Source organism: Macaca mulatta, chromosome 11, assembly GCF_049350105.2.
Source record: "Macaca mulatta isolate MMU2019108-1 chromosome 11, T2T-MMU8v2.0, whole genome shotgun sequence".
Taxonomy (NCBI): Eukaryota; Metazoa; Chordata; class Mammalia; order Primates; family Cercopithecidae; genus Macaca; species Macaca mulatta.
Window position 1 is genome coordinate 58,203,778 of NC_133416.1, and position 26,477 is coordinate 58,230,254.

Here is a 26,477-nt window from a genome sequence, read left to right on the forward strand (position 1 = left end):
CAGGAGGTATTTTAGTGAGACGGCAAATACCTTTTTTTTTTTTTTTTTTTGAGTCAGAGTCTTGCTCTGTCACCCAGGCTGGAGTACAGCGGTGCAATCTCAGCTCACTGCAACTTCTGCCTCCTGGGTTCAAGTGATTCTCCTGCCTCAGACTCCCAAGTAGCTGGGATTATAGGTGCCTGCCACCACGCCTGGCTAATTTTTTGTATTTTTAGTAGAGACGGGGTTTCACCGTGTAAGCCAGGATGGTCCTAATCTCCTGACCTCATGATCCGCCCGCCTCAGCCTCCCAAAGTGCTGGGATTATAGGCATGAGTCAACGCGCCTGGCCAGGCAAATACTTCTTTAATTAGCATCTACACAGAGGCTGCTAGGCAAGTATCCAGTCTCTGCCTTTGCCTCCAAATTATCCCAAGTGTCTGAAGCCAGACACATTTCCCCCTATTTTATGAGGGTTTTTTTTTCTTTTTTTTTTTTGAGATGGAGTCTCACTCTGTTGTCCAGGCTGGAGTGCAGTGGCACAACCTCAGCTCGCTGCAACCTCTGCCTCCTGGGTTCAGGCAATTCCCCTGCCTCAGCCTCCCGAGTAGCTGAGATTACAGGCGTGTGCCACCATGCCCGGCTAATTTTTGTATTTTCAGTAGAGACAGGGTTTCACCATGTTGGCCAGGCTGCTCTCAAAGTCCTGACCTTGTGATCCACCCGCCTCAGCCTCCCAAAGTGCTGGGATTACAGGCATGAGTCACCACGCCCAGCCAAAGATATTTTATGAGTTTTTAAGGACAGAGATCTATAATTCTCTTTGGTCTAAAATATGTAATTTAAGTTCATGGTCAGTCTTCTAGAAAGGGTGGGAAAAAGCACCATACGAGCATACTGGTAGTGGAGAGCCACTATTTGGCAGCCTCAAATCTTCCTGAGAAAGTAAAGTCTACAGCTATAATGTTCCAGACCTCATTCCTCAACCCTCTGACAACTAGAAGAAACTAGTCACCCGCGGCCCAGCCCCTCCTGGGCTCTTCAAGAGAGCTGAAGCACCAGCAGGATTAAGCACAGTGTGCAGGATGCCAGCCTTTGTCTATAGGTCCTGTACTAAGCAACCTGCAGTGGGGTGGGTGGAGTCGGGAGTGGGGTGGAAGTTCCAGATGTCCATTATCCTGTTAAGTTTAATTGGGAGGGAGGATGTTAGCAAGCTCACTTGGGCACAGATCTATGTATGGCATATTCTCCATTGAGCCTCACCAATAAGGCTATTTTTAAAAAAAAATTTTCAATCTTATTATTATCTACTTCTCAGTTGATTTCAAATTTAGAAAGGGAAGGACAACATAGTATTTATTGATAAGCCCCTCCTTAAATCCCAATAATAACTGTCCTACTGGAGAAGTGACGAAGCCTCGCTTAATGATCTTTTACTGCTTAAATCTAGTCTTTTTTCCACCCTTGTCCCTTATATGTTGTTCCTACACGAACAATCTTCTACTTGCTGCTTCGGGTTTTGGGTAATCTTTCTATCTACCAACATATTCTGTACTTACAGAATTACAGAATTCAGACCAGAAAGGAGCTTTTTTCTTTTTAGGTTTCATCTGTCTTCTGGGGCTTATATACCACCACCTGCTAATTTGGAAAACATAATCCTTCCTCTCTAGAGTCACCAACGCCAAGTATTATATTACAACGGACAAGTAGCCATGTCTCTCCTGTCAGGTTTTAAGCCACTAGATGGCTTAAAACATCAGCCAACAGCCCCCAATAATACTGACTAAATTCAACCCCTCTTTCAGTCAACTACAATAACACCTCTCCTAAAGGGGATTTACATATATGACCACTTAGAGTAGCAGTACTCACTTGGATTCCGATCACAGCACAGCCCCTTCATTCCCGGCAAAGGCTTTTTACTTTTGTTTTACATATAATTCTAATAAACTAATGTTATCAGGTTATTTTAACCCACAATAAATTGGAAACCACAAATCGGATCTGGAACTATGCATAGCTCCTCTAGGAAAAGAGGAACTTGGCACACTGAGGAATCAAAAAACTCAAGTACGTCAATTAGTCTTGGGCAATTTGGTATGAGGCAAACAATTCTTCCTTATAAGTCAATCAGTTCTGAGAATATTATTACAAGTATTACAACTCAAGTTTCCAATTGTGGCCCTGATCACAATGAGGTAAATGAATTAAATTGCTTTTTTTTTTTTTTTGAGACAGAATTTCACTCTTGTCACCTAGGCTGGAGTGCAATGGCGTGATCTCGGCTCGCTGCAACCTCTGCTTCCTGGGTTCAAGTGATTCTCCTGCCTCAGCTTCCGAAGTAGCTGGAATCAAAGGTGCCCACTACCAAGCCCGGCTAATTTTTTTTTTTTTTTTTTTTTTTTTTTTTAAGTAGAGATGGGGTTTCACCACATTGGCCAGGCTGTAAATCACTTTTGTAATGATGATTAATATCCCGTTTAAGGCACTGGAAAATCAGCTGGGCATGGTAGTGCATGTCTGTGGTGCCAGCTACTGGGGAGACTGAACTAGCAGGACTGCTTGAGCCTGTGGGTCAAGGCTGCGGTGAGCCATGATTGCACCACCGCACTCCAGCCTGGGAGATACAGCGAGGCCTTGTCTAAAAAAGAAGAAAAAGAAGACACAGAAATGTCTCATACATCTGAGGAAGATTTTTATCCAAAATAGGCAAAACAGTCCTTAAAAGTTTTTAATTTTTTTTGAGATGGAGTCTCACTCTGTCGCCCAGGCTGGAGTGCAGTGGTGTGATCTCAGCTCACTGCAACCTCTAACTCCTGGGTTCAAGCGATTCTCCTACCTCAGACTCTCGAGTAGCTGGGATTACAAGCACATGCCACCACATTCAGTTAATTTTTCTATTTTTAGTAGAAATGGGGTTTTGCCAGGCTGGTCTCAAACTCCTGACTTCAGGTGATCCACTCGCCTCGGCCTCCCAAAGTGCTGGGATTATAGGCACGAGCCACTGCCCCAGGCCAAAAATTTTTCTTTTAATATAGAACACTTCACAAATTTGCGTGTCATCCTTGTGCAGAGAGGCCATGCTAATCTTCTCTTGATTGTTCCAATTTAGTATACGTGCTGCTGAGGCAAGCACCAAAATAGGCTTTTAAAAGTTGTATTTTAAAAGCAAACAATTAAGGTAATAGTGTGATCTTCCCAAGATTGTAGTCTGCAAATATTTTTAGACAGAAATATTTCATGATAAAATGTTAAATAATTGGCCGGGTGCGGTGGCTCACATCTGTAATCCCAGCACTTTGGGAGGCCGAGGCGGGTGGATCATGAGGTCAGGAGATCAAGACCATCCTGGCTAACACAGTGAAATCCCGTCTCTACTAAAAATACAAAAAACTAGCCGGGCGTGGCGGGCGCCTGTAGTCCCAGCTACTCGGGGGGCTGAGGCAGGAGAATGGCGTGAACCTGGGAGATGAAGCTTGCAGTGAGCTGAGATTGCGCCACTGTACTCCAGCCTGGGCGACAGAGCGAGACTCCTCTCAAAAAAAAAAAAAAAAAAAAAAGGTTAAATAATTATTAGTGGTATTCTAAGTTCATTCCTATACCAAGTACATACAGAGCTGTTCAAATACAAAAAGTTTCACTTCTCTCTGAAATCTCAAGAATGAATTATTTCAAGAAAGAAAACAAATTCTAGATTCCGGCCTTTTCAACAAAGCTTTTAGTCAGCGAACTACATGTTTCATTACAGTGCCTACAGAATAAAACTTGGGCTTGGGGTCAGACATGGTGGCTCACGTCTCTAATCCCACCACATTGGGAGGCTGAAGTGGGCGGATCACCTGAAGTCAGGAGTTCAAGACCAGCCTGGCCAACATGGGTGAAACCCCATCTCTACCAAAAATACAAACATTAGCCAGGCGTGGTGGCAGGTGCCTGTAATTCTAACTACCGGGGTGGCTGAGGCATGAGAATCGTTTGAACCCAGGAGGTGGAGATTGCAGTGAGCCAAGATCGTGCCACTGCACTCCAGCCTGGGTGACAGAGTAAAACTCCGTCTCAAAAAAAAAAAAAATTAATAAAACTAGGGAGGGACCGGGCGCAGTGGCTCACACCTGTAATCCCAGTACTTTGGGAGGCTGAGGCAGGCGGATCACCTGAGGTCAGGAGTTCAAGACCAGCCTGACCAACATGGAGAAACCCCATCTCTACTGAAAATATAAAATTAGCTGGGCATGGTAGCGCACGCCTCTAATCCCAGCTACTCGGGAGGCTGGGCAGAAGAATCGCTTAAACCTGGGAGGCAGAGGTTGCAGTGAGCCGAGATCGTGCCACTGCACTCCAGTCTGGGCAACAGAGCAAGACTCCATCTCATAAAAAATAAATAATTAAATAATTTAAAAAAAAAAAAAAAAAAAAAAACTAGGGAGGGAATAGAAAGGGCCAGGCCAGTTATGCATAGCATTTAAGTCTCCATGAAAATTTATGACCCATATGGAAGCAGTAAGTTAATGTTAAGACAGTTTTGCTCTCCAGGGCTGTAGCACCAGGTTGTTTCAGTTACTTTGTCACATTAGGGAAAAGATCCAGAGTTAGGACACAAGCAGCCAGAATCAACCTAGCAACACTTTGATAAGTAACCATCACAATTACGATTAATACTGGTTTGATATTCTAGCTCACCCCTAACCATAAAGCGTCACCTTCTCTTAAACCCATTAAGTTTCTTCCTATTGAACAGCAATTGACAGAAAAAAAAATGGCACTCATGGTTAAATGTAATATGACTATTTTATCCCATTCTCCTGCCTCAGCCTCCCTAGTAGCTGGGATTACAGGTGCGTGCCACCATGCCCAGCTAATTTTTGTATTTTTAGTAAAGACAGGGTTTCACCATGTTGGCCAAGATGGTCTCAATCTCCTGACCTCGTGTTCCGCGCCCCTCAATCCTCCCACCTCAGCCTCCTGAGTAGCTGGGACTACAGGCACATGCCAACATGCCTGGCTAATTTTGTATTTTTTATTGCGATGAGGTTTCACCATGTTGCCCAGGCTGGTCTCAAACTCCTGAGCTCAAGCGATCCACCCATCTCAGCCTCCCAAAGCGCTAGGGTTACAGGCGTGAGCCACCGCACCCAGCCTATTTTATCCCATTCTCTAACAAAAGTTGTAAGACTGGCTAGCTGTAGTTGCTCATGCCTGTAATCCTAACACTTTGGGAGGCGAAGGCAGGCGGATCGCTTGAGCCCAGGAGTTCAAGACCAGCCTGGGCAACATAGTGAAACTCCATCTCTACAAAATATACAAAAATTAGCTAGGTGGAGGCCGGACACGGTGGCTCACACCTGTAATCCCAGCACTTTGGGAGGCTGAGGCAGGTGGACCACCTGAGGTCAGGAGTCTGAGACCAGCCTGGCCAACATGTTGAAACCCCATCTCTACTAATAATACAAAAATTAAAGCTAGGCACAGTGGTTCATGGCTGTAATCCCAGCACTTTGGGAGGCTGAGGCGGGCAGATCATGAGGTCAAGAGCTCGAGACCAGCCTGGCCAAGATGGTGAAACCCTGTCTCTACTAAAGATACAAAAATTAGCCGGGCATGGTGGCACGCACCTGTAATCCCAGCTACTCAGGAGGCTGAGGCAGGAGATTCACTTGAACCTGGGAGGTGGAGGTTGCAGTGGGCCGCAATCGCACCATTGCACTCCAGCCTGGACGGCAGGGCGAGACACCATCTCAAAAAAAAAAGAAATAGCCGGGTGTGGTGGTGAACGCCTGTAATCCCACCTACTGGGCAGGCTAAGGCAGGAGAATCACTTGAACCCGGGAAGTGGAGGTTGCAGTGAGCAGATATCGTGCCACTGCACTCCAGCCTGGGTGACAAGAGCAAAACACTGTCTCAAAAAAAAAAAAAAAAAAAAAATTAGTTGGCTGTGGTGGTGGGCATCTGTAGTCCCGGGAGGCTAAGGTGGGAGGATCACCTGAGTCCAGGAGGTCAAGGCTGCAGTGAGTGGTGATCAGGCCACTGCACTCCAGCCTGGGTGACAAGGCAAGACCCTGTCTCAAAAAAAAAAAAAAAATGTTGTAAGACTGTTTTACAAGATAAAAATGTTAACAAAATTTTATTTTCTGTCTAAACTTTCAAAAGTCTACATATTCTTTGATCTAGCAATTTTACTCCTAAAAATGTATTCTTAAAAAAAAAAAAAAGGCCGGGCGCGGTGGCTCAAGCCTGTAATCCCAGCACTTTGGGAGGCCGAGACGGGCGGATCATGAGGTCAGGAGATCGAGACCATCCTGGCTGACACGGTGAAACCCCGTCTCTACTAAAAAATACAAAAAACTAGCCGGGCGAGGTGGCGGGCGCCTGTAGTCCCAGATACTCGGGAGGCTGAGGCAGGAGAATGGCGTGAACCCGGGATGTGGAGCTTGCAGTGAGCTGAGATCTGGCCACTGCACTCCAGCCTGGGCGGCAGAGCGAGACTCCGTCTCAAAAAAAAAAATAAAAAAATAAAAAAATAAAAAAATAAAAAATAAATAAAAAAAAAAAAGCAAAAAGTACTCATCAACGAAATATGTACAAGGATATTTCCCACAGCATTGTTTGTAGTATGAAAAGACTGTAAACAACCTCAATATTAGTAGAGGACTGGTTGAATAAACCATGCACATTCATTGGACACAATACCATGCAACCACTATAAATAAGATGATCTATCACGTATTGATAGGAAACAATCTCTAAAATATTATATGTTGTCAAGTCAAAAAACCAATTTGTTGAGCAGCATGTTATCATGTATGTAGCAAAAAGAAAAATGAGAAAACACACACGTACACATACAATCCCCAAAGGACCCACCAAAAACTGGTAATAAAGGCCATCCCTGCGAGAAGGAAGGAGTAGGAGAGCCCAAATGAGGTCATGTGAAAGGAAAACCTCTCACTGAATACACACTGTATACCTTATGCACATAAAAAAAAGTTTTACCAGGTACATGTATTATTTGCCTTTTAAAAAATGTCAAGGTCATATAGATTCACTCAGCTTTTCAACAAACACTTTAGGGATGTTCAGTTGAACTCTCTGATAAAGCTTCTGCAATAGATAATCAGAAGTCTACAGCTGTCTAGTTGGCAGGTATTTACTGCCTTCAGTCTAACTTACTACTAGTTTGTTTTAGTGCCACCTAAATGCAAAATATTAAAAATCCCCTCTCAGAAAAGCATTCCTGACTCCTTAATTTGGCTTAAGTGGCTTCTCCACATTCCCTGAAGGCACCCACTGCTTACCACTGTCATTACTCTTACCACATTTTCTTGAAATCATCCATTCCTTGGTACCACTCTTACAACTTTTCTGCAAGTTTGAAATTACATGAAAATTAAGTTACCCCCCAAAACACATACTAGCTATAATAAATTCTAACATCTAATTAACAGTAATTCTGTATATTCGCTTAGCATTTATAAGAACTCTAGAAGAACAATTTGGGTAGCCCAAACCTGTTTTAAAAACTGCCCCTGGCCGGCCGGGCGCGGTGGCTCACGCCTGTAATCCCAGCACTTTGGGAGGCCGAGATGGGCGGATCACGAGGTCAGGAGATCGAGACCATCCTGGCTAACACGGTGAAACCCCGTCTCTACTAAAAATACAAAAAAAATTAGCCGGGCGCGGTGGCGGGTGCCTGTAGTCCCAGCCACACAGGAGGCTGAGGCAGGAGAATGGCGTGAACCCGGGAGGCGGAGCTTGCAGTGAGTGGAGATTGCACCACTGCACTCCAGCCTGGGCAACAGAGCAAGACTCCGTCTCAAAAAAAAAAAAAAAAAAAAAAAAAAAACTGCCCCTGGCCAGGCAGGGTGCTTCATGCCTGTAATCCCAGCACTTTGGGAGGCTGAGGCGGTGGATCACTTACGGTCAGGAGTTCGAGACTGTCCTGGCCAACATGATGAAACCCCGTCTCTATTAAAAATACAAAAATTAGCCAGGCGTGGTAGTGGGTGCCTGTAATCCCAGCTACTGGGAGACTGAGGCAGGAGAATCACTTGATCCTGGAAGGTGGAGGTTGCAGTGAGCCGAGATCATGCCACTGCACTCCAGCCTGGGGAACAGAGCAAGACTCCATCTCAAAAATAAAATAAAATAAAAACTGCCCCTAAGAAACTTTGAAATACTGAATATTAATATATACAACTTAAACATTTTTTTTTAATCTATGGTTAAAACCAAAGTTTAGGCCGAGTGCAGTGGCTCAAGCCTGTAATCCTAGCATTTTGGAAGGCCAAGGCGAGCAGAGTTCGATGCCAGCCTGGGCAACACGGCAAAACCCCATCCGTACAAAAAAAATACAAAAATTAGCTGGGCGTGGTGGTGCGTGCTACTTGGGAGACTGAGGTGGACAGACTGCTTGAGCCTGAGAGGTTGTGACTGCAGTGAGCCGTGATCAGGGCACCCCAGCCTAGGCTACAGAGCAAGACTCTGTCATAAATAAATAGTTTGGGTTTGAAATCATTCATTTTTGTATAAAATTCCCCTATAGAGAATAAAGGTACACAAAACTATCTCACCAGTCTTACAGCTGAAAAGGTCTCCCGAAAATTAATTGTAAGGTTTAGAGAGGAATGTTTTTAAATACAGTCCGTTAATTCTTTCCTCCTTTTTTTCATCACCTTCCTCACCTCAATAAAATCAAAGACAACATTAAATACGGAAAGAACTTTCACAGAATCAGCCAAAAAGGTGTCTACATGGAAGTAACTGATGAAATAAATGCTAGCAAGAATGTGTTCAAGCTACATGGCAAAGCCACCTCTTCCTCTTGACACTGTTCAGTTCATTCTTCCTTAGGCACTGTTCAGTGCCACAAACATGCTAGTGACAAAAGAGAAACTGCTAGGTGCACACATCAAGGCTTAGTGACACCCAAAGTGTTTATTAGAGAATAACAAATAATTCTGATCTTTTCAAAATTCTATTTGTCCTAAAGAAAATGAAAAGGTTTCTAGATTCTTCTAAAATTCTCTTTTCCCTAATGGTCTATTTCAAGGCCAAAGTACTTGACAGTTCTACTGAACCATTACTGTATTATTAACACAACACCTTGTTGTACCAGGCGCTCTTCATGAAGGTGGGCTCCTGCCATTTGGATGACTGAGAGTCAACAAAACTTTTTGAAATATTCTAGCAGTTCAAACAGAGCTAATTATTTTCTGAACCCTATGTATTTTAATGAGGAAGGTTATTATCACTTTTTTAAAATAAGAGATTATTACTCTTCCTCTATTTTTCCATTGTAGGTCATGATGAAGCAACATTTTGTGAGTCTTCTATTAAAAATATCCATCCAATTAGTTTTTTAGTTTGTTTATTTGTTTGTTTGTTTGTTTAAGATAGGGTCTTGCTCTCTGTTGCCCACGCTGGAGTGCTGTGGGCATGGTCTCAGCTCACTGTAGCTTCAACCTCCTGGGCTCAAGTGATCCTCCCGCCTCAGCCTCCCTAGTAGCTGGGACTAAAGGCATGCGCCATGCCCCACCAATTTTTGCATTTGTTGTAGAGACATGGTTTCACCATGTTGCCCAGGCTGGTCTTGAACTCCTGGGGCCAGGGGATCCATCCACCTCAGCCTTCCAAAGGGCTGGGATTACAGGTAGGAGCCACCGTGCCCAGCCCAATTAGTTCTAAAACTCAATCTGCTCCCATTCGAGGTGTGGGGAAAGAAACAGCTTAGAATAGGCATGTGAATTTCCAAATTGTTCTTGAACGTGTAAAGTCTGGTATTGTTTTTTATCTTATGTTTTGAGACAGAGTCTTACAGAACAATTATTTACATATTTCCAGCCTCCCAGGCTAGAGTGCAGTTGCACAATCCTAGGCTCAAGCGATTCTCCCACCTCAGCCTCCCAAGTAGCTGAGACTACAGGCATGTATCACCACAGCTGACTTTTTATTTTTTTGTAAAGGTGGGGTCTTGCTATGTTACCCAGGCTGGTTTCAAACTCCTGGGCTCAAGTGAGGTATTATTTTTTACATTGGAGTAAGTTTATCCTGTTTTTCTCTTATTAAAATGAATTTGATATAAAATGATACCTAGAAAAAAAGTCAGGTTGAAGACTGATTATGTGTACTTCATGGTAAACAGTGAAAAGCCCCTGTGGTAAGCATTCGTTTTAGAAAAAGGCCTCAAAACTCTAATCCTCTCTATTCAAGTGGGTAATACTAGAATATCTTCAACCAAAAGCCACACAAACACACCCAGTTTATAAAGTACAAACAGTGCTGCTATTATACAATGCGCTTAACATGAACCAGTCTCTCTCTCTCTGGCATAATGGCCACTGAGATACAGTCAGGCCTCTGTAACCCTGGGTTCCACATTTGTGGTTTCAAACAACTGCAAATCAAAAAGATTTGGGGGTTAAAAATGGTTGCTTGTGCCTGTACTGAACATACACACCATTTTTTCTTGTTATTATTCCCTAAATAATACAGAACAATTATTTACACAGCAATTACATTGTATTAAGTATTATAGGCCCAGCGCAGTTGCTCACAGCTCCCCAGCACTTTGGGAGGCTGAGGCAGCCCAGAAATTTGAGACCAGCCTGGGCAACACAGTGAGACACTGTCTCTACAAAAAATTTAAAAATTAGCCATGTGTGATGGCCACACGTCTGTAGTCCCAGCTACTCAGGAGGCTAAGGTGGGAGGATCTCTTGAGCCCAGGAAGTCAAAGCTGCAGCGAACCGTGATTGCACCACTACACTCCAGCCTGGATGACAAAGCAAGACCCTGTCTAAAGAAAAAGTGGGAAGTGGGAGATTATAATTGATATAACTAATCTAGAGGTGATTTTTAAGTACATGGGATGATGTACATAGGTTAAATGCAAATACTGCGCCATTTTATGGGGACTTAAGCATCATCCCAGGATTTTGGTATGCGTGTGAGTGAGGTCCTGGAACCAATTCTTTACAGATACCAAAGCGTACTTTGCATGCCCTAATAATAATCTCAAAATTGGAGACATCCTATGTAATTTGGAAAACCACAATTTTGGGCCAGGCACAGTGGCTCACGCCTGTAATGCCAGCACTATGGGAGACTTAGGGAGGTGGATCATTTGAGGTCAGGAGTTCAAGACCCGCCTGGCCAACATGGTGAAACCCCATCTCTACTAAAAATACAACAATTAGCCAGATAGTAGCGGCACGCGCCTGTAATCCCAGCTACTTGAGAGGCTGAGGCAGGAGAATCGCTTGAGCCTGGGAAGTGGAGGTTGCGGTGAGCTGAGATCATGCCACTGCACTCCAGTCTGGGTGACATAGTGAGACTCTGTCTCAAAAAAAAAAAGACAACCACAACTTCAACTCAACACCAAATTTGCTGTTTCTCATCTGAGCTGGACTTCTAAGTCTGTTTTGTAGCTGAATGAAAAACGTGACATTGAGACCATCTTAAGATAAAGAAAAAAGAAAAAGAGAAAGTGGAGAAAATGTTAGGAAGGAAGAAGAGGAGTGGGGAGGAAGATGTAGGGAGGAATAGTACAGTTGATAATGAAACCAGCTGCCTGGGTGTCAAAAACGATAACAGTTGGGAAAAATGTGGCCAGGCTGTCAAGGAGTACTTATCTTTTCAACAAAAATATCACACATCAACCAGAGACATCAGAATTGGAAGGGGCTGGTACCCATTAAATACAACTCTTCACTCTCTCCCATCAGTGCTGTTGAGGTTTAACCAGCTTCCAAATCTCCCTGAATGCTCACAAGTCAGGGTCACTAAAGTCTTACTTCCAGTGACTATAGCTTCGTGTTTGTTCTTCCCAACTCTCACAGGGTGAGCTTCCTCTGAACTTCCTCCTAACCAGAAGTTTACAGCAGTGCGTTTCCTTTTGGGGGACAAACCTGGCCTCCTGATCTGACACCTCTATCGTGGAACAAAATGCCAAGCTCTGTGGACAATTTCAAAGACCCCTTTCTACTTGAATAAGAAAATTCCCTATTAGACTGGCCATGGTGGCTCACACCTGTAATCCCTTAGCACTTTGGGAAGCTGAGGCGGGAGGATTGCGTGAGCCCAGAAGTTTGAGACCAGCCTGGGCAACAGAGTGAGAAACCCAGTCTCTATTAAAAAAAAAATTACTTTTTTCAAAAAAAGAAAATCCCCTATTAAACCAGACTATACCTACTTCTTGCCTCAGAAAATATGTTTTGCCTTCACACTTAAGTAGCTTTTCTCTGACATATATGAAGAATTTTCATTAGATTACATTCAACCCATTTTTCCTAATGATGGATATTGGCTCCCAAATGATGCAGATTGACCTTAACAACTTTAAGTAAATATTGTCCTCAAAGTTTCTTTTCCTAAAAGCAAAGAAAAATTAAGACAACATATACTACCAGATTCTCCAGCCTTTAACAAGCCTCCTTTTGCTCTTTGAAACCTGGTAAAGTTTTAATAATTAACTTGTAGCTTTCTTCTTTCATTTCCTAGGAGTTTTAACAGCTATCAGCTTAGTAGAGATGAGACCAAAACAAACACAAACCTCATACAAAATGACTTACCAGCAATAGGCACCAGAACAAGACTAAAAACCCTAATTTGTTCCTTATGCCAAAAAATATAAATTACTTTAACTTGAAATTAGAAGTGGAAGAGAAGTTAGGCAATAAATATATTTTGGTCATTCCTGGCCAATTGTTTTATATTCCATTATGATTTCATTACAATATACTTTATTATATACATGTCATTTTATTCTATCTAGAATATTCCTGATGATGCCTGGAAGGCTCTTCTTTGTGTCTCAAGGGGCCAATTAATGTAAATTGCTCATTAAATGTTTGTTAAATTATAAAAAGAATAAATGGCAAGGCTGGGCAACAGTGGCTCATGGCTGTAATCCCAGCACTTTGGGAGGCCAAGGCAGGACTGCTTGAGCCTAGGAGTTCAAGACCAGCCTGGGCAATATAGTGAGAACTCAACTCTACAAAAAAATTAACAATTAGCTAAGCGTGGTGGCGCAAGCCTGTAGTCCCAGCAACTCAGGAGGCTCTAGTGGGAGGATCGCTTAAGCCTGGGACGTGGAGGTTGCAGTGAACCAATATTGCACCACTGTACTCCAGCCTGGCAAGAGAGTAAGACCCTGTCTCCAAAAAATAAAAATAAAGAATAAATGGCAGCCAGTAAGTGAGACACGGTCTGCATCTTCTAATCCATTACATTCCGCTCATTCAAATGCCCCTACCTTTTTTCCCAGAATGTTTTACTCAAACTACAGAGCCTCATAGAGATGATAATAATGACAATATTAGGGCAGTAGACTTCCCTTTCTGCCTCAAACACACTCAGTTCTTTAAAGGTGTCACTCCCATGCCTCTTCGGCAAAAACAGATTTCAAAGACATTGTCCTTCACTCTCACCAGGCCAACGTCCAACTTTAAATCCTAAAGAAGTATTAAACTGGTTGGGCACTGTGGCTGGCACTCATGGGCTCAAGACAGCCTGGGAAACCTAGTGAGACTCCATCTTCACAAAAAAATTTTTTTAATTAGTCAGGGGTGGTGGCATGCACCTGTACTCCCAGCTACTAGGGAGGCTGTGGCAGGAGGATCACTTGAGCCTGGAAGGTCAACCCTGCAGTGAGCTATGATCATGCCACTGTACTCCATCCTGGGTTACAGAGCCAGACCTTGTCTTGGGGAAAGAAAAAAGTCTTGAACTCTCTTATTCCAAAACTAAACAACTAAACTTATATCATCTGCACTTCAACTAAATTTGGCCAGCATACTGCTGCCGTAAGCAATTTTTTTTTCATAAAGTTTCTCATTTTCTGACTAGTTCCTAATAATGCTATGTGTATGAATAGCAGCTTCCTTGAAGGGAAGAATTAGAAGACAAAGCAGTCTTCCACTGGAGTATCCCAGATAGCATCACGAGAATATGAGAGGGCTTTTTAAGGTCATAGGAAGGACAGAAATCTGTCAGCAGACATTTGTATGTATGTGCATGGTGAGGAGGCAGAGAATAAAGATATCTTTGATTCAACAACACTCACCCAAATACTTAGCACTGAAAGTCAAACAAGAAAGATCCGGCAGGGTCCAGTGGCTCACGCCATCCCAGCACTTTGGGAGGCCGACGCAGGTGGATCACTTGAGGTCAGGAGTTCCAGACCAGCCTGGCCAACATGGTGAAACCCCATCTCTACTAAAAATACCAAAAAAAAAAAAAAAAAAAAAAATTAGCCGGGCATCAGGAGGCTAAGGCAGGAGAATCGCTTGAACCCAGGAGGCAGAGGTTGCAGTGAGCAGAGATCGCGCCATTGCATTCCAGCCTGGGCAACAAGAGCGAAACTCTGTATCAAAAGATCCTACTTTGTAGATATAATTCTCTAACTTTCACTGAATCATAACGGAACCAAAGCTGCTTACTAGCTTTGTAGAGTAATCCAAGGGACCACTGCTGATTTCCTAACAGTAGAGTAAGATTAGATTCATAAGAAGTTTCCCCATTCCTTAACAAGAAGTGCTGCCAGGCTACCCAGAAATTCCCCTCCCGAGTCCCACTGCTGCCGTTCCGGAAACATGAGAAACCAAGTATGCTGCAATCATGGACTTTTTAGTACTGGCTCCAAAATAAACTGCGTGGGCCAAGCAAGACTGTCAATGAACTATTGTCCAATGAAAAAATAAACAACCGAAGGTCTCAGGTTTCATTTACCTAACACAGGTATCACCATAAATGACCTAGTATAATGACAGTTTCCAACCGTATTTAATAAAACAAACACGCAGCAGAAATCCTTTAGTCACTTGTAACTACACTATACCCTCAGATCAAAGTTAATCATGTCAATGGAAAGTATAGGCCGGCGGGTTCCCTGGTGCTAGGTCATGATACTCTGAGCAAAGAGTAAGTAATAAGGTTAGAATTCTTTAGAAGTGTTGAGGGGAAAGAAGGTAACAATAACAAAAACTCCACGTCAGGAACTGTTCTAAGTACTTTGTTGTTTATTAACTAATTTCATACCAACAATCCTCTAAGATTGATATTATCAATCCCCATTTTAAGTACGTGGAACAAAAGAACAAAGAGGCAAACAACTTGTTCAAAGATTTACAAAGCCAAGAAATTATGCGAACTGGTGAGGCTTCGGGTTCCAGAAGTCAATGTATACATAGCTTCTCCAGTTTTCACCAACAGTGACTAAAATTGGGGCCAGCGAGTTTTTAGAAGCCTATCTCTCCTTGCAAACTCTCCTTCCAGATAATTTTTGCTTTTGCAAGAGATGTCACATTTAAGCGGTAGCTTTAAAAGTGGGGACACATGAAACGAACGGCTGGGAGAGCCATCCAGCCCACTTACATATGTGCAATATTCCCCTGCAGAAAAACCCTGCTCATTGGAGCCTGGAATCCAGAGGGTCCCTGAGAGCTGCACAAACAGCCTTAAAACCAATCTACCCACAACCACGGAGCCGCCTATGCAGGCTATTCACACAGAAGGCGCTCCCTGGAAGTCGGTTAGGCTATAATGAGTCTTTTGTTGAAGCGGGGCGGCGGGAGGCCCCGGAAAGCAGCCCGGCCCCCTGCGGCGCCGACAAGGAGGCCCCGAGAGACCTTGCCCTGTGCCGGTCGGCCTCTTTCACGGCGTCGAAGCAGGTCAGCGCACCCCGACCACGGGCCGGCGCGCCATCCGGTGCAGCTGGGAGTTGGGCCATGTGTCCTAGGCCGCGGCGGGGAAGGGGCGAGACCCCCGCGACCGTCGGCGTTCCCTCCCTGCCCCCATCTTTGGGTCTTCCTCTGAATGTCGCTGCTCCATCAGTCCTGGACTCCGGGCCTGAGGCCCTCCCTGCCCACACCTCCCCTCACAGCCCCGCACGGCGAGCCGGTTTCGCATCCTAGTCCCGGACCTGACCCCCGACACGGGCCCTCGAGCCGCCCCGCGCCCCTCCCTGTCCGCGAGCAGAATCCGTGACCCCTGACCTTGCCTTCCCCTCACCTTACCAGGTCCGCAACCACCTGACACGCCGCCCCCGAGCTGACCGCTCCATATTCCGGGAGCCAGCGCCAAGCTGGCCAACGCCCTCCCCTCCCCGCGATTGGCCGATAGGACAGCAGCCGCACATCCCTATTGGTTGGAGTCCCCGCAGCGGCCGGGACGCGTGGCCCGCCGACTGAGGACCGAGGCTCCGCCCACGCGGAGTCTGGATGGGGCGGCCCCTGGGGCCCCCAGCGGGAGCTGCATGCTGCATAGTTGCTGCTTGCTCTGGCCAGAACCACACAGCCCGTGGGCTGGGGAGCTCCCGTCCGCTAGCAGTCTGGGGACAGATAAGATTCCTGCCCTAGTTCGCCGTGGCGCCCCGTTAGGTACTGACAGACAAGCTACGAGGTATAGCTCTATCCTGTAAAGGGTAGCCAGGCCGGGCGCGGAGGCTCGAGACCAGCCTGGGCAACAAAGTGAGACTCGGTCTCTACAAAAAATTTTAAAATTAGCCAGGCAAAGGCCGGGCGCGGTGACTCACGCCTGTACTCCCGGCACTTTGGGAGGCCGAGGCGGGCGGATCACCTGAGGTCGGGAGTTTGAGACCAGCCTGACCAACATGAAAAAACCCCGTCTCTACTAAAAATACAAAATTAGCGGGGCGTGGTGGCGCATGCCAGTAATCCCAGCTACTCGGGAGACTGAGGCGGAGAATCGCTTGAACCCGGGAGGCGGAGGTGCGGTGAGCCGAGATGGCGCCGTTACACTCCAGCCTCGGAAACGAGCGAAAACTCCGTCTCAAAAAAAGAAAAAAAAATTAGCCAGGCATCATGGCGCCCGCCTGTGGTCCCACCTGCTCGGGAGGCTGAGGTGGGAGGATCACTTGGGCCTGTGAGGGGGAGGCTGTGGTGAGACAAGGTCGTGCCACTGCACTCCAGCCTGGGTGACAGCAAAACCCTGTCTCAAAAAGAAAGTATAGCCACCTGACAGGAACATTTCCTCGCGCCCCAAGAGCCACATCATAGTATCTGCTGCCCCACCAAGAGTACCCCACACCTGGGAGGAACCGCGACACATCAGCTAGTGCAGCCAGTTCCACCGCCTCCGGTGTCCTCCCAAGCCTCCGCAGCGAATTGTTTTCCTCCTTCTCGCCCAGTTGCCTCGATTCTCCCCAGACTTTATCCTACCTACCAAAGCAATCCCACTCTATCCCCAGTTTCAGCCTCACGCCTTCTTTTGTTCTGAAGATGACTGCCAGACTGGTGAAGAGGGAATAAATGGCCTAACAAATCACCGTAATTTTCTACAATGTCGTTTACAGCCACCAAAAACATTAGATTATCCCGCCACCCTCACTCCCCGACCCCCCGCACTGCTTACAGCATTAAAGGTAACGGAGCTTCTTTATTCACGTAAAAACGGCTAGGAGAAAATTTCATTAGTAAGAAAGTCTGAGAAATGAGGAAAGGAGTGTGAACGGCCAAGAGAAAAATTCAAATAAAGTGCAACGTAAAAACAAACTCGGGGACTAAAAAAAAAAAGGCGGGGAGGGGCTTGCCTTCCTGGAGCAGGTTGTTTTTCATACAGAATTTCTCCTGGAGAAAAAAGAAAATACACAAATTAGTTCTGAGATTCTCGCTACAGTACATCTGTGGAGTTTCAGAAAGGTTTGATGAAGTTCCTCCAAACCAGAACCTTTCCTTTGGGAACTTCTATTATAACTAGAAAATAAAATTGCTAGAGCTGTACTTGTCACCCTTTCAGGTCAGCTCAGCTGGGCAGCTTCCCTGGGCTACTTACTTAGCTCACAGTGTGGCGCTGCCTCCGTCTTAAGCTGCTTCTTCCTCATGGTGCAGAACTAGTTTGACTTTCCCAATGCCAGCTCCTGCCTCTATATATGAAGACAAGTGCGCCTCCCTCAGTTAGATAAGGGCACTTTTGGGTGCTCTAAGCAACACAGCTTTCTAAAGACTGGCAAGGACTTTCAAGAGGCAAACCACGCCCTCCAAAGCCTAATCAGATTTCATCTTTGACCTGTCGTGAAAAGAGAAGCATTATATATCTGCCACTCCTAGATATTAATTAATAATGTATTGAGTTCAAAAACTTTTATTCTAAGATTTCATCTCTGTACCATTTGGCAAGAGCAAGAGCAGGTGGCAAACCTGTGAGTGCCAGTGGTTGAAAGGGGTGGAGTAAGATAAATTGCTTCCCTTCTCTGCTCCTCTTGGAGTGAAGCTGGTTCAGGCTCCACAGGTGCACTAGGACTCTGCTCCTCTGAGACGTGAGGTGAAACCATTAACCCCAAGCCTGACAGTCCACTTGTATTTTCCGCATAGGTACGTGCAGCACTGATGCAATTATGAGGAGTCTCAGAGCGTGGGTGGAAATGCTGCCTGCTCTTTTATCCCTAGGGATCTAAAGGACCCGCTGGCTTCAGCCTGGTCAATCAGTGATCCACGGGCAGACATCAGAGCCACGCAAACTCCGGACTTGGTGCCTGATGAAAAAGAAAAAGAAAGGAAAAAAAACCCAGAGACTAAAAAGAGAAGTCCAGGGCAAGCCTAGAATTTCTCAATCTGGGAGGAGGGGAGCTGAAAGAATGGGGAAATTTTGCCTCAGGGAAATAACTTAGATAACAAGCCGCAAAAGAGAAGCATTGGGATGGGGTAAAAAGCAAGAGAGAAGAAAACAGTTGCTGCTTTCAGGTAGCAGGCAGTTTTCTAGTAGCTTTCAAGAAAATCTGCTTAGTACCATAAAAACATAATAGCTTAGAATCGAAAAGAAAGAAAAGCAGTAATCAATTCAAATAAGTCAAGGCAGGCTTCCAGCAAGTGGTTCTGGTTCTTACCTAGAACAACCATTGAATCTGGAGAAAGAATTATGGATCTTCTGCCCCGGGACCCAGATGAAAGGTCTCTTTGCTTCAGGGCTCTCTTAATCATGAAAGTCAAATAACTACAACTTGGCCTGTCTCCTGTCTTTGTTCTACATCAGGTAAGTTCCCCAAGGCAAAGCTGTCTCTGCAGATTGGGCTGGGGGCCAATTTGTTCCACTTGAGGGGAAAATAGAAGCACCTGTAAGATCACCCAGGAACTAAAGTCTCAGAAGGAAAAGGCCTATTTGAGTTTAGGAATTCTTACCCTAGGCAACATAGGGAGATCCCATCTCTACGAAAAATTTAAAAATTAGCTGGGTGTAGTGGAATGTGCTTGTGGAACATCCTAGCTTCTTGGGAGGCTGAGGTGGGAGGATCACTTGAGTCCAGGAGGTCAAGACTGCAGTGCGTCATGATCATGCCAGAGCACTCCAGCCTCTGCGACACAGCAAGACCCTGTCTCAAAAATCTGTGTTATGAGTGTCAGGTTTAGACTATGCCAAAGGTCATGTTGAGGTCCGGAGGTAGTGGATGGATGAGCAGAAAGAACACTTGGGGGGCCATAGACAGGTGAAATATGATTTTATTCAGCAGCAGCTCTCATCAACAGCTTTCTCACACTGTCTGCCCTGTCGCAGCTGCTTAGTCCGGCTCCCACACACAGTTGCGTGCCCCCTGCCTTCAGGGTCAGCAGCTTAACTCTCTCTGGGCACGAGCAAGCTGAGCTGTGTCCTGGCTCCCCTCTGTTCGTCTGCAAAAAACACACTCCATTTTTGCCTTCCTGGTCCCCAATTTATACTTGAGTAACTGACAACATTAATTGAATTTTTATTGTGTACCAAACACTATATTTAACACTTCACAAGCATTAATCCTCATAGTAGGCTGGCACAAAAATTCATGCCTGTAATCCCAGCACTTTGGGAGGCCGAGGCAGGCAGATCACTTGAGGCCAGGAGTTTGAGAATAGCCTGGGCAACATAGCAAGACTATGTCTCTACCAAAAAAAACAATCCTCATAATAAACTAATGGGGCAGGAACTATTATTTATTATTATTCTCATTTTGCAAATTAGGAATCTGAGACTTAGAGTATAATTTGTCTAAGGACACAGCTAGTTAGTGGCAAAGCCAGGCTTTGAACACAAATCTGTTGGACCCACGAGCCGAGACTCAACCACCACACCGTATCACCTCCATCTTGTACACCTTAAACAATTTCCTTCCATTCAAAAATTGAGACAAGAACAACATAAGGTAGTCACAGAACAGAAAACTCCAGAAGTTCAAGACTGCCGTGAACTGTGATCATGCTAATGCACTCCAACTTGGGAAACAGAGCAAGACCCTGTCTCTAAAAAAAAACAACTAAAAAGAAAACCTGTGGATTGTGGCCAGGCACAATGGTTTATGCCTATAATCCCAGCACTTTGGGAGGCCAAGGCGGGCAGATCACTGGAGCTCAGGAGTTCGGGACCAGCCTGGCCAACATGGTGAAACCTTGTTTCTACTAAAAATACAAAAGTTAGCTGCGTGTGGTGGGGGCTGCCAGTAGTCCCAGCTACTTGGGAGGCTGAGGCAGGAGAATCGCTAGAATATAGGAGGCAGAGGTTGCAGTGAGCTGAGATGGCGCCACTTCATTCCAGCAAAAAACAAACAAAACAAACAAACAAACAAAACAAACTGTAGGTTGCAACTAGTATATTTTTTCTTTTCTTTTCTTTTTTTTATTCTTGAGTTGGACACAGCAAGAAAACAGATGTATATTTATTTTTTGTAGAGACAGGGTCTCCCTATATTGACCAGGCTAGTCTCAAACTTTAGGACTCAAGGGAACCACCTGCCTTGGCCTTCTAAAGTGCTGAAATAAAACAGAATTTTTTTTTCTTTTCCCGAGACAGAATCTTACTCTGCCACCCAGGCTAAAATGCAGTCGCGCAATCTTGGCTCGCTGCAACCTCCACCTCCCAGGTTCAAGCAATTTTCCTGCCTCAGCCTCCCAAGTAGCTGGGATTACAGGCATGTGCCACCACATCCAGCTAATTTTTGTATTATTAGTAGAGACAGGAGTTTCACCATGTTGGCCAGGCTGGTCTCGAACTCCTGACCTTGTGATCTGCCTGTCTCAGCCTCCCAAAGTGCTGGGATGACAAGCGTGAGCCACTGCGCCCGGTCAGAATTTTTAAAAAATAGAATAGAAAATATCAGAGAATGTCAAAGGCACTAAGGTAAGTGTTGTTTTGTGCAACTTTAAGAGTGTGTGCCTGTGTGTGTACGTGTGTACTGGGTTACTGTAAAATATATTTCTTGGCTGGACACGGTGGCTCTCACCTATAATCTCAGCACTTTGGGAGGCTAAGACAGAAGGATCACTTGAGCCCAGGAGTTCAAAACCAGCCAGGGTAACACAGTGAGATCCTATCTTTACAAAAAATAAAAAATTAGGCCAGGTGCGGTGGCTCACACCTATAATCCCAGCACTTTGGGAGGCTGAGGTGGGCCGATCTCTTGAGCTCAGGAGTTTGAGACCAAGTGGGCAACATGGCAAGACCTCATCTCTTAAAAAAAATACAAAAATTAGCTGGGAGCGGTGGCACATGCCTATAGTCCCAGCTACTGGGGAGGCTGAGGCAGGATAATCACTTGAGCCCGGGAGGCAGAGTTTGCAATGAGCTGAGATCGCACCACTGCACTCCAGCCTGGGCAACGGGAGTGAAACCCTATCTCAAAAAATAAATAAATAAAAATAAAACTTAGCCAGGCATGGTGGTGCAAGACTGTAATCACAGCTACTCAGAAGGCTGAGGGAGGAAAATCGCTTGAACCCAGGAGGTGGAGGTTGCAATGAGCCAAGATCATGCCACTGCACTCCAGCCTGAGCGACAGAGCAAGACCCATCTCAAAAAAACAAAAAATCAGCCAGGCATGGTAGCCTGCTCCTATAGTCCCAGCTACTCTGGAGGCTGAGGCAGGAGGATCCCTTGAGCCCAGGAGTTCAAGGCTGCAGTGCACTATGATTGTGTACTTCACTCCAGCCTGGGTGATAAGGTGAGACCCCATCTCTTTTTTTTTTTTTTTTTGAGACAGAGTCTCACTTTGTCGCCCACACCGGGGTGCAGTGGCACGATCTCGGCTCACTGCAACCCCCACCTCCCGGGTTCAAGCGATTCTCCTGCCTCAGCCTCCCGAGTAGCTGGGACTACAGTCTTGCACCACCATGCCCAGCTAATTTTTGTATTTAGTAGACATGGGGTTTCACCATATTGGCCAGGCTGGTCTCAAACTCCTGACCTCATGATTCCTCCTCCTCGGCCTCCCAAAGTTCTGGGATTATAGGCGTGAGCCACCACACCCGGCCTGAAACCCCATCTCTTTTAAAAAAAAAAAAAATTAGCCAGGCTCAGTGGCTCACACCTGTAATCCGAGCACTGTGGGAAGCTGAGGCAGGAGGATCCTTTGAGCCTAGGAATTCAAGGTTGCAGTGAGCTATGATTATACCTCTGCACTCCAGCCTGGGTGACAGAGTGAGACTGTGTTTCAAAAAAAAAAAAAATTATTAAATAAAAAAAATATATGCCCTACCTCACATAATTGTGTTAAAATTGAGTGATATGTAAATACAAGATTATTTTATAAACTATAAAAATGTTCATAAGTCTTAGGTAAAAAACTGTATATATTATTAAGTAAACAAGTGAAATTCGATGTAGTAGAAAGTATGCAGCTAAATGTGTATTATATGATTTTGTTTTGTTGTGTTTTGTGATTGTCAGTGACAGAAACCCAATTCAAACTGCTTGTGTTCAAAAGGAGCTGAATCATTCACATAAACTGAAAAACCCAACAATACAGCTCACTGTAGGCAGGACTGAAGCTGGGGACCCAGATATCACCAGGCCACTGTCCACCTGTCCCTTTCCTTTTTTTCCCTCCCCCCACTCCTCCTCCTCCTCTTCCCCACCCCCTCCTTCTCCTTCTCCTTCTCTTTTTTTTTTTTTTTTTTTTTTTGTAATAGGGACAGGATCTCATTTTGTTGCCCAGGCTGATCTCAAACTTCTGGCTTCAAGTGATCCTCCTGCCTCAACATCCCAAAATTCTGGGATTACAGGCTAGAGCCACTGTACCAGGCCCTGTTTCTTTCTTTCTATTTCTCACTCTCTAGTCTCTGCTTTAGAATCAGTGTGGTTTTGTTCTCAGGGAGGTTTCCCTGCATGGTAGAACAATGACCACCATCTGCACTGGGCTGACTTGATCCTTTTTCCTATAGTTCCAGCAAAAGTCCCAGGGAAACTTACTTGGGAGGCTGAGGCGGGAGGAACACATGGGCCCAGGAAGCAGAGGTTGAAGTGAGATCGCACCACTGCACTCCAGCCTGGGCAACAGAGCAAGACTGTGTCTCAAAACAAAAACAAAAACAAAACAAAACAAAAAAGATGAGTAGTGTCCTAGCCTAGACTTCAAGAAGTCTTTCCAGACTAACACAGAAAGCTCTGCCTGCTACCTAGCTTGAGTCATGAGCCAGTCCCAAACCAAAAACAGTGGCCATGGGGTGCCTGGGACACAAGCTGATGCTTGGAGGCAGGGTGGGGTCAGCCCTGCTTGAGTCACCTAAACTGAAAAAGAGGTTGGTGGGGGAGTCTTCTCAAGGGGCAGAGTAAGAGATTCAGAATGATTACACTTTTTTTTTTTTGAGACAGTCTCACTCTGTCACCCAGGCTGGAGTGCAGTGCCTCGACCTAGGCTCACTGCAACCTCCACCTCCCAGATTCAAGCAATTCTCCTGCCTCAGCCTCCCAAATAGCTGGGATTACAGGTGCGCGCCATCAAGCCTGGCTAATTTTTGTATTTTCTTTTTTGTGTTTTTTTTTTGTTTGTTGTTTGTTTTTTGAGACAGTTTCACTCTTTTGCCCAGGCTGGACTGCAGTGGCACGATCTCGGCTGACTGCAACCTCCGCCTTCCGGTTTCAAGTGATTCTGCCTCAACCTTCCAAGTAGCTGGGATTACAGGCGCCCACCACCACGCCCATCTAATTTTTGTATTTTTAGGAGAGATGGGGCTTCACCATGTTTGCCAGGCTGGTCTTGAACTTCTGACCTTGTGATCCGCCCGCCTCGGCCTCCCAAAGTGCTAGGATGACAGATGTGAGCCACCCCGCCCGGCCTATGACTGTACTTCTAATGCTGAATAGGATTAGTCTGGAAAGACTTCTTGGAGTCTAGGACACTACTTATCTTGCTGTTAGTTTCTTCTGTTTAATTTTCTCATATACCAATCAATGCAGTAAGGATATATAACATATATGTTCATTTAATTCAGTTTCATTCACTTAACAAGTGCACTATTTGTAGAGGATCTACTATGTTCCAGGCACTGATTCTGGGCAGTGGGATATAGCAATGATAAAGACATAAAAAGTTCCTGTTCTCTGAAAACCTATATTCTGTGGGGCAGACAGATAACAACTAGTCAATAAGTATACATCAATAAGTACAGATCATTAAATTTTATTAAAAAACAAATTTAAAAATCAGGAAATGGAGCAGCAAGAGCTATAGGTGGGAGATCAGGACTATTTCAGAAGAGATGGTTAAAGACCTCACTCAGTGACTTTTGTTTTTTGTTTGTTTGTTTATCTTATTTTTTGAGATGGAGTCTAGCTCTGTCACCCACACTGGAGGGCAGTGGTGCGATCTTGGCTCACTGCAATCTCTGCCTCCCAGGTTCAAGCGATTCTCCTGCCTCAGCCTCCTGAGTAGCTGGGATTACAGGTGTGGGCCACCACACCTGACAAATTTATATATATATATGTGTGTGTGTATGTGTGTATATATATGTATATATATATATATATTTTTTTTTTTTTTTTTTTTTTTTTTTTTTTGAGACGGAGTCTCACTCTGTCACCCAGGCTGGAGTGCAGTGGCCAGATCTCAGCTCACCGCAAGCTCCGCCTCCCGGGTTTACGCCATTCTCCTGCCTCAGCCTCCCGAGTAGCTGGGACTACAGGCGCCTGCCACCTCGCCCGGCTAAGTTTTTTGTATTTTTAGTAGAGACGGGGTTTCACTGTGTTAGCCAGGATGGTCTCGATCTCCTGACCTCGTGATCCGCCCGTCTCGGCCTCCCAAAGTGCTGGGATTACAGGCTTGAGCCACCGCGCCCGGCCTATTTTTTTTTTTTAGTAGAGATAGAATTTCACCATGTTGGCCAGGCTGGTCTAACGCCTGACCTGGTGATCCGTCCGCCTCAGCCTCCCAAAGTGTTGGGAATACAGGCGTGAGCCACCGTGCCCAGCCACTTTTCGTTTTGTTTTTTGAGACAGAGTCTCACTCTGTTGCCTAGGCTGGAGGGCAGTGGTGCAATCTCAGCTCACTGCAACCTCTGCCTCCTGGGTTCAAGCAATTCTCCTGCCTCAGCCTCCTGAGTAGCTGGGATTACAGGTGCATGCCACCATGCCTGAGTAACTTTTGTATTTTTAGTAGAGATGGGGTTTCACCATGTTGCCCAGGGTGGTCTTGAACTCCTTACCTCAAGTGATCCACCCACCTTGGCCTCCCAAAGTGCTGAGATTACAAGGGTGAGTCACTGCATCCAGCCCATGTACATTTCTTAATGAGTATGTATGAAATATGTTAACCTGGCCCGGCGCGGTGGCTCAAGCCTGTAATCCCAGCACTTTGGGAGGCCGAGACGGGTGGATCACAAGGTCAGGAGATCGAGACCATCCTGGCTAACCCGGTGAAACCCCGTCTCTACTAAAAAATACAAAAAACTAGCCGGGCGAGGTGGCGGGCGCCTGTAGTCCCAGCTACTCGGGAGGCTGAGGCAGGAGAATGGCGTGAACCCGGGAGGCGGAGCTTGCAGTGAGCTGAGATCTGGCCACTGCACTCCAGCCTGGGTGACAGAGCGAGACCCCGTCTCAAAAAAAAAAAATATGTTAACCTTTTTTTCTACATTGAAACAATTTTTATGACAGTGATATTGAACCGCAAAATCCCTGAGGCCTTTCTAATATTGATCCAGCTAGGTAAGACATTTATGAGTCTTGTTGAATGTGCAAATGTATTTAAATTGAGAGTGTGGGTGGGAGCAGTAGCTTATGCCTGTAATCCCAGCACTCTGGGAGGCCAAGGCAGGGAATCACCTGAGATCAGGAGTTGGAGACCAGCCTGACCAACAATGGTGAAACCCCATCTCTACTAAAAATACAAAAATTAACTGGGCATGATGGCGAGCCCCTGTAATCCCGGCTTCTAGGGAGGCTGAGGCAGGAGAATCTCTTGAACCTGGGAGGCGGAGGTTGTGATGAGCTGAGATCACGCCATTGCACTCCAACCTGGGAGACAGAGTGAGACTCCATCTCAAAAAATAAAAAATAATAAAAATGAGAGCACTTTGAGGCAAGGGCTTCCTTTCTTTTATAGGAATTGAACACAGAGGAAGTTCAGTACATGGTGCTAGTGGAACAATGGGGGTACCACAGTGAATAGCAATACTGATGAGAGGGCTCCCAGGTGACCCTGCCAAAGTTGGGTGGGGAAAATTTTCCTCAAAGAGTTTCCTTAACTCTGTCCTTTTGCTCTAATTGCTGTGGACGTGCCAGGCAGCACAAAGTGGCTCCTGAGGGTGGTT

At 45.4% G+C, this 26,477-nt stretch overlaps 1 protein-coding gene, 4 long non-coding RNA genes and 1 other non-coding gene across 29 annotated transcripts in view; 3 read left to right on the forward strand and 3 right to left on the reverse strand.

Moving 5' to 3' along the window:
* Nucleotides 1-26,477, reverse strand: part of SLC11A2 (solute carrier family 11 member 2) — a 72,234-nt gene that overhangs the window by 33,235 nt on the left and 12,522 nt on the right. For 7 of the 24 annotated variants that reach the window (XR_013400562.1, XR_013400561.1, XM_077952404.1 and 4 more), the window contains exon 1: nt 15,993-16,069. The exons of 1 other annotated variant lie outside the window; for it this stretch is intronic. Coding sequence is in view for 2 of the 23 variants with exons in the window: in XM_015151606.3 (XP_015007092.1) it covers nt 17,770-17,818 (49 nt within the window). In the remaining 21 variants the exon portion in view is untranslated. 24 annotated transcript variants of the gene reach the window in all.
* On the forward strand, nt 32-15,959 carry LOC144332897 (uncharacterized). Its single transcript, XR_013401097.1, has 2 exons — nt 32-133; nt 14,368-15,959. It is a non-coding gene; the product is annotated as an uncharacterized LOC144332897 (long non-coding RNA).
* On the reverse strand, nt 3,011-3,118 carry LOC114671129 (U6 spliceosomal RNA). Its single transcript, XR_003721024.1, has one exon. It is a non-coding gene; the product is annotated as a U6 spliceosomal RNA (small nuclear RNA).
* Nucleotides 4,423-5,909, reverse strand: LOC144332896 (uncharacterized). The gene is made up of 2 exons (XR_013401096.1): nt 5,643-5,909; nt 4,423-4,784 (listed from the first exon to the last, which is right to left on the reverse strand). It is a non-coding gene; the product is annotated as an uncharacterized LOC144332896 (long non-coding RNA).
* Nucleotides 7,376-11,336, forward strand: LOC144332898 (uncharacterized). Its single transcript, XR_013401098.1, has 3 exons — nt 7,376-7,522; nt 8,230-9,561; nt 10,705-11,336. It is a non-coding gene; the product is annotated as an uncharacterized LOC144332898 (long non-coding RNA).
* LOC144332895 (uncharacterized) lies at nt 18,648-21,288 on the forward strand. The gene is made up of 3 exons (XR_013401095.1): nt 18,648-20,104; nt 20,449-20,705; nt 20,977-21,288. It is a non-coding gene; the product is annotated as an uncharacterized LOC144332895 (long non-coding RNA).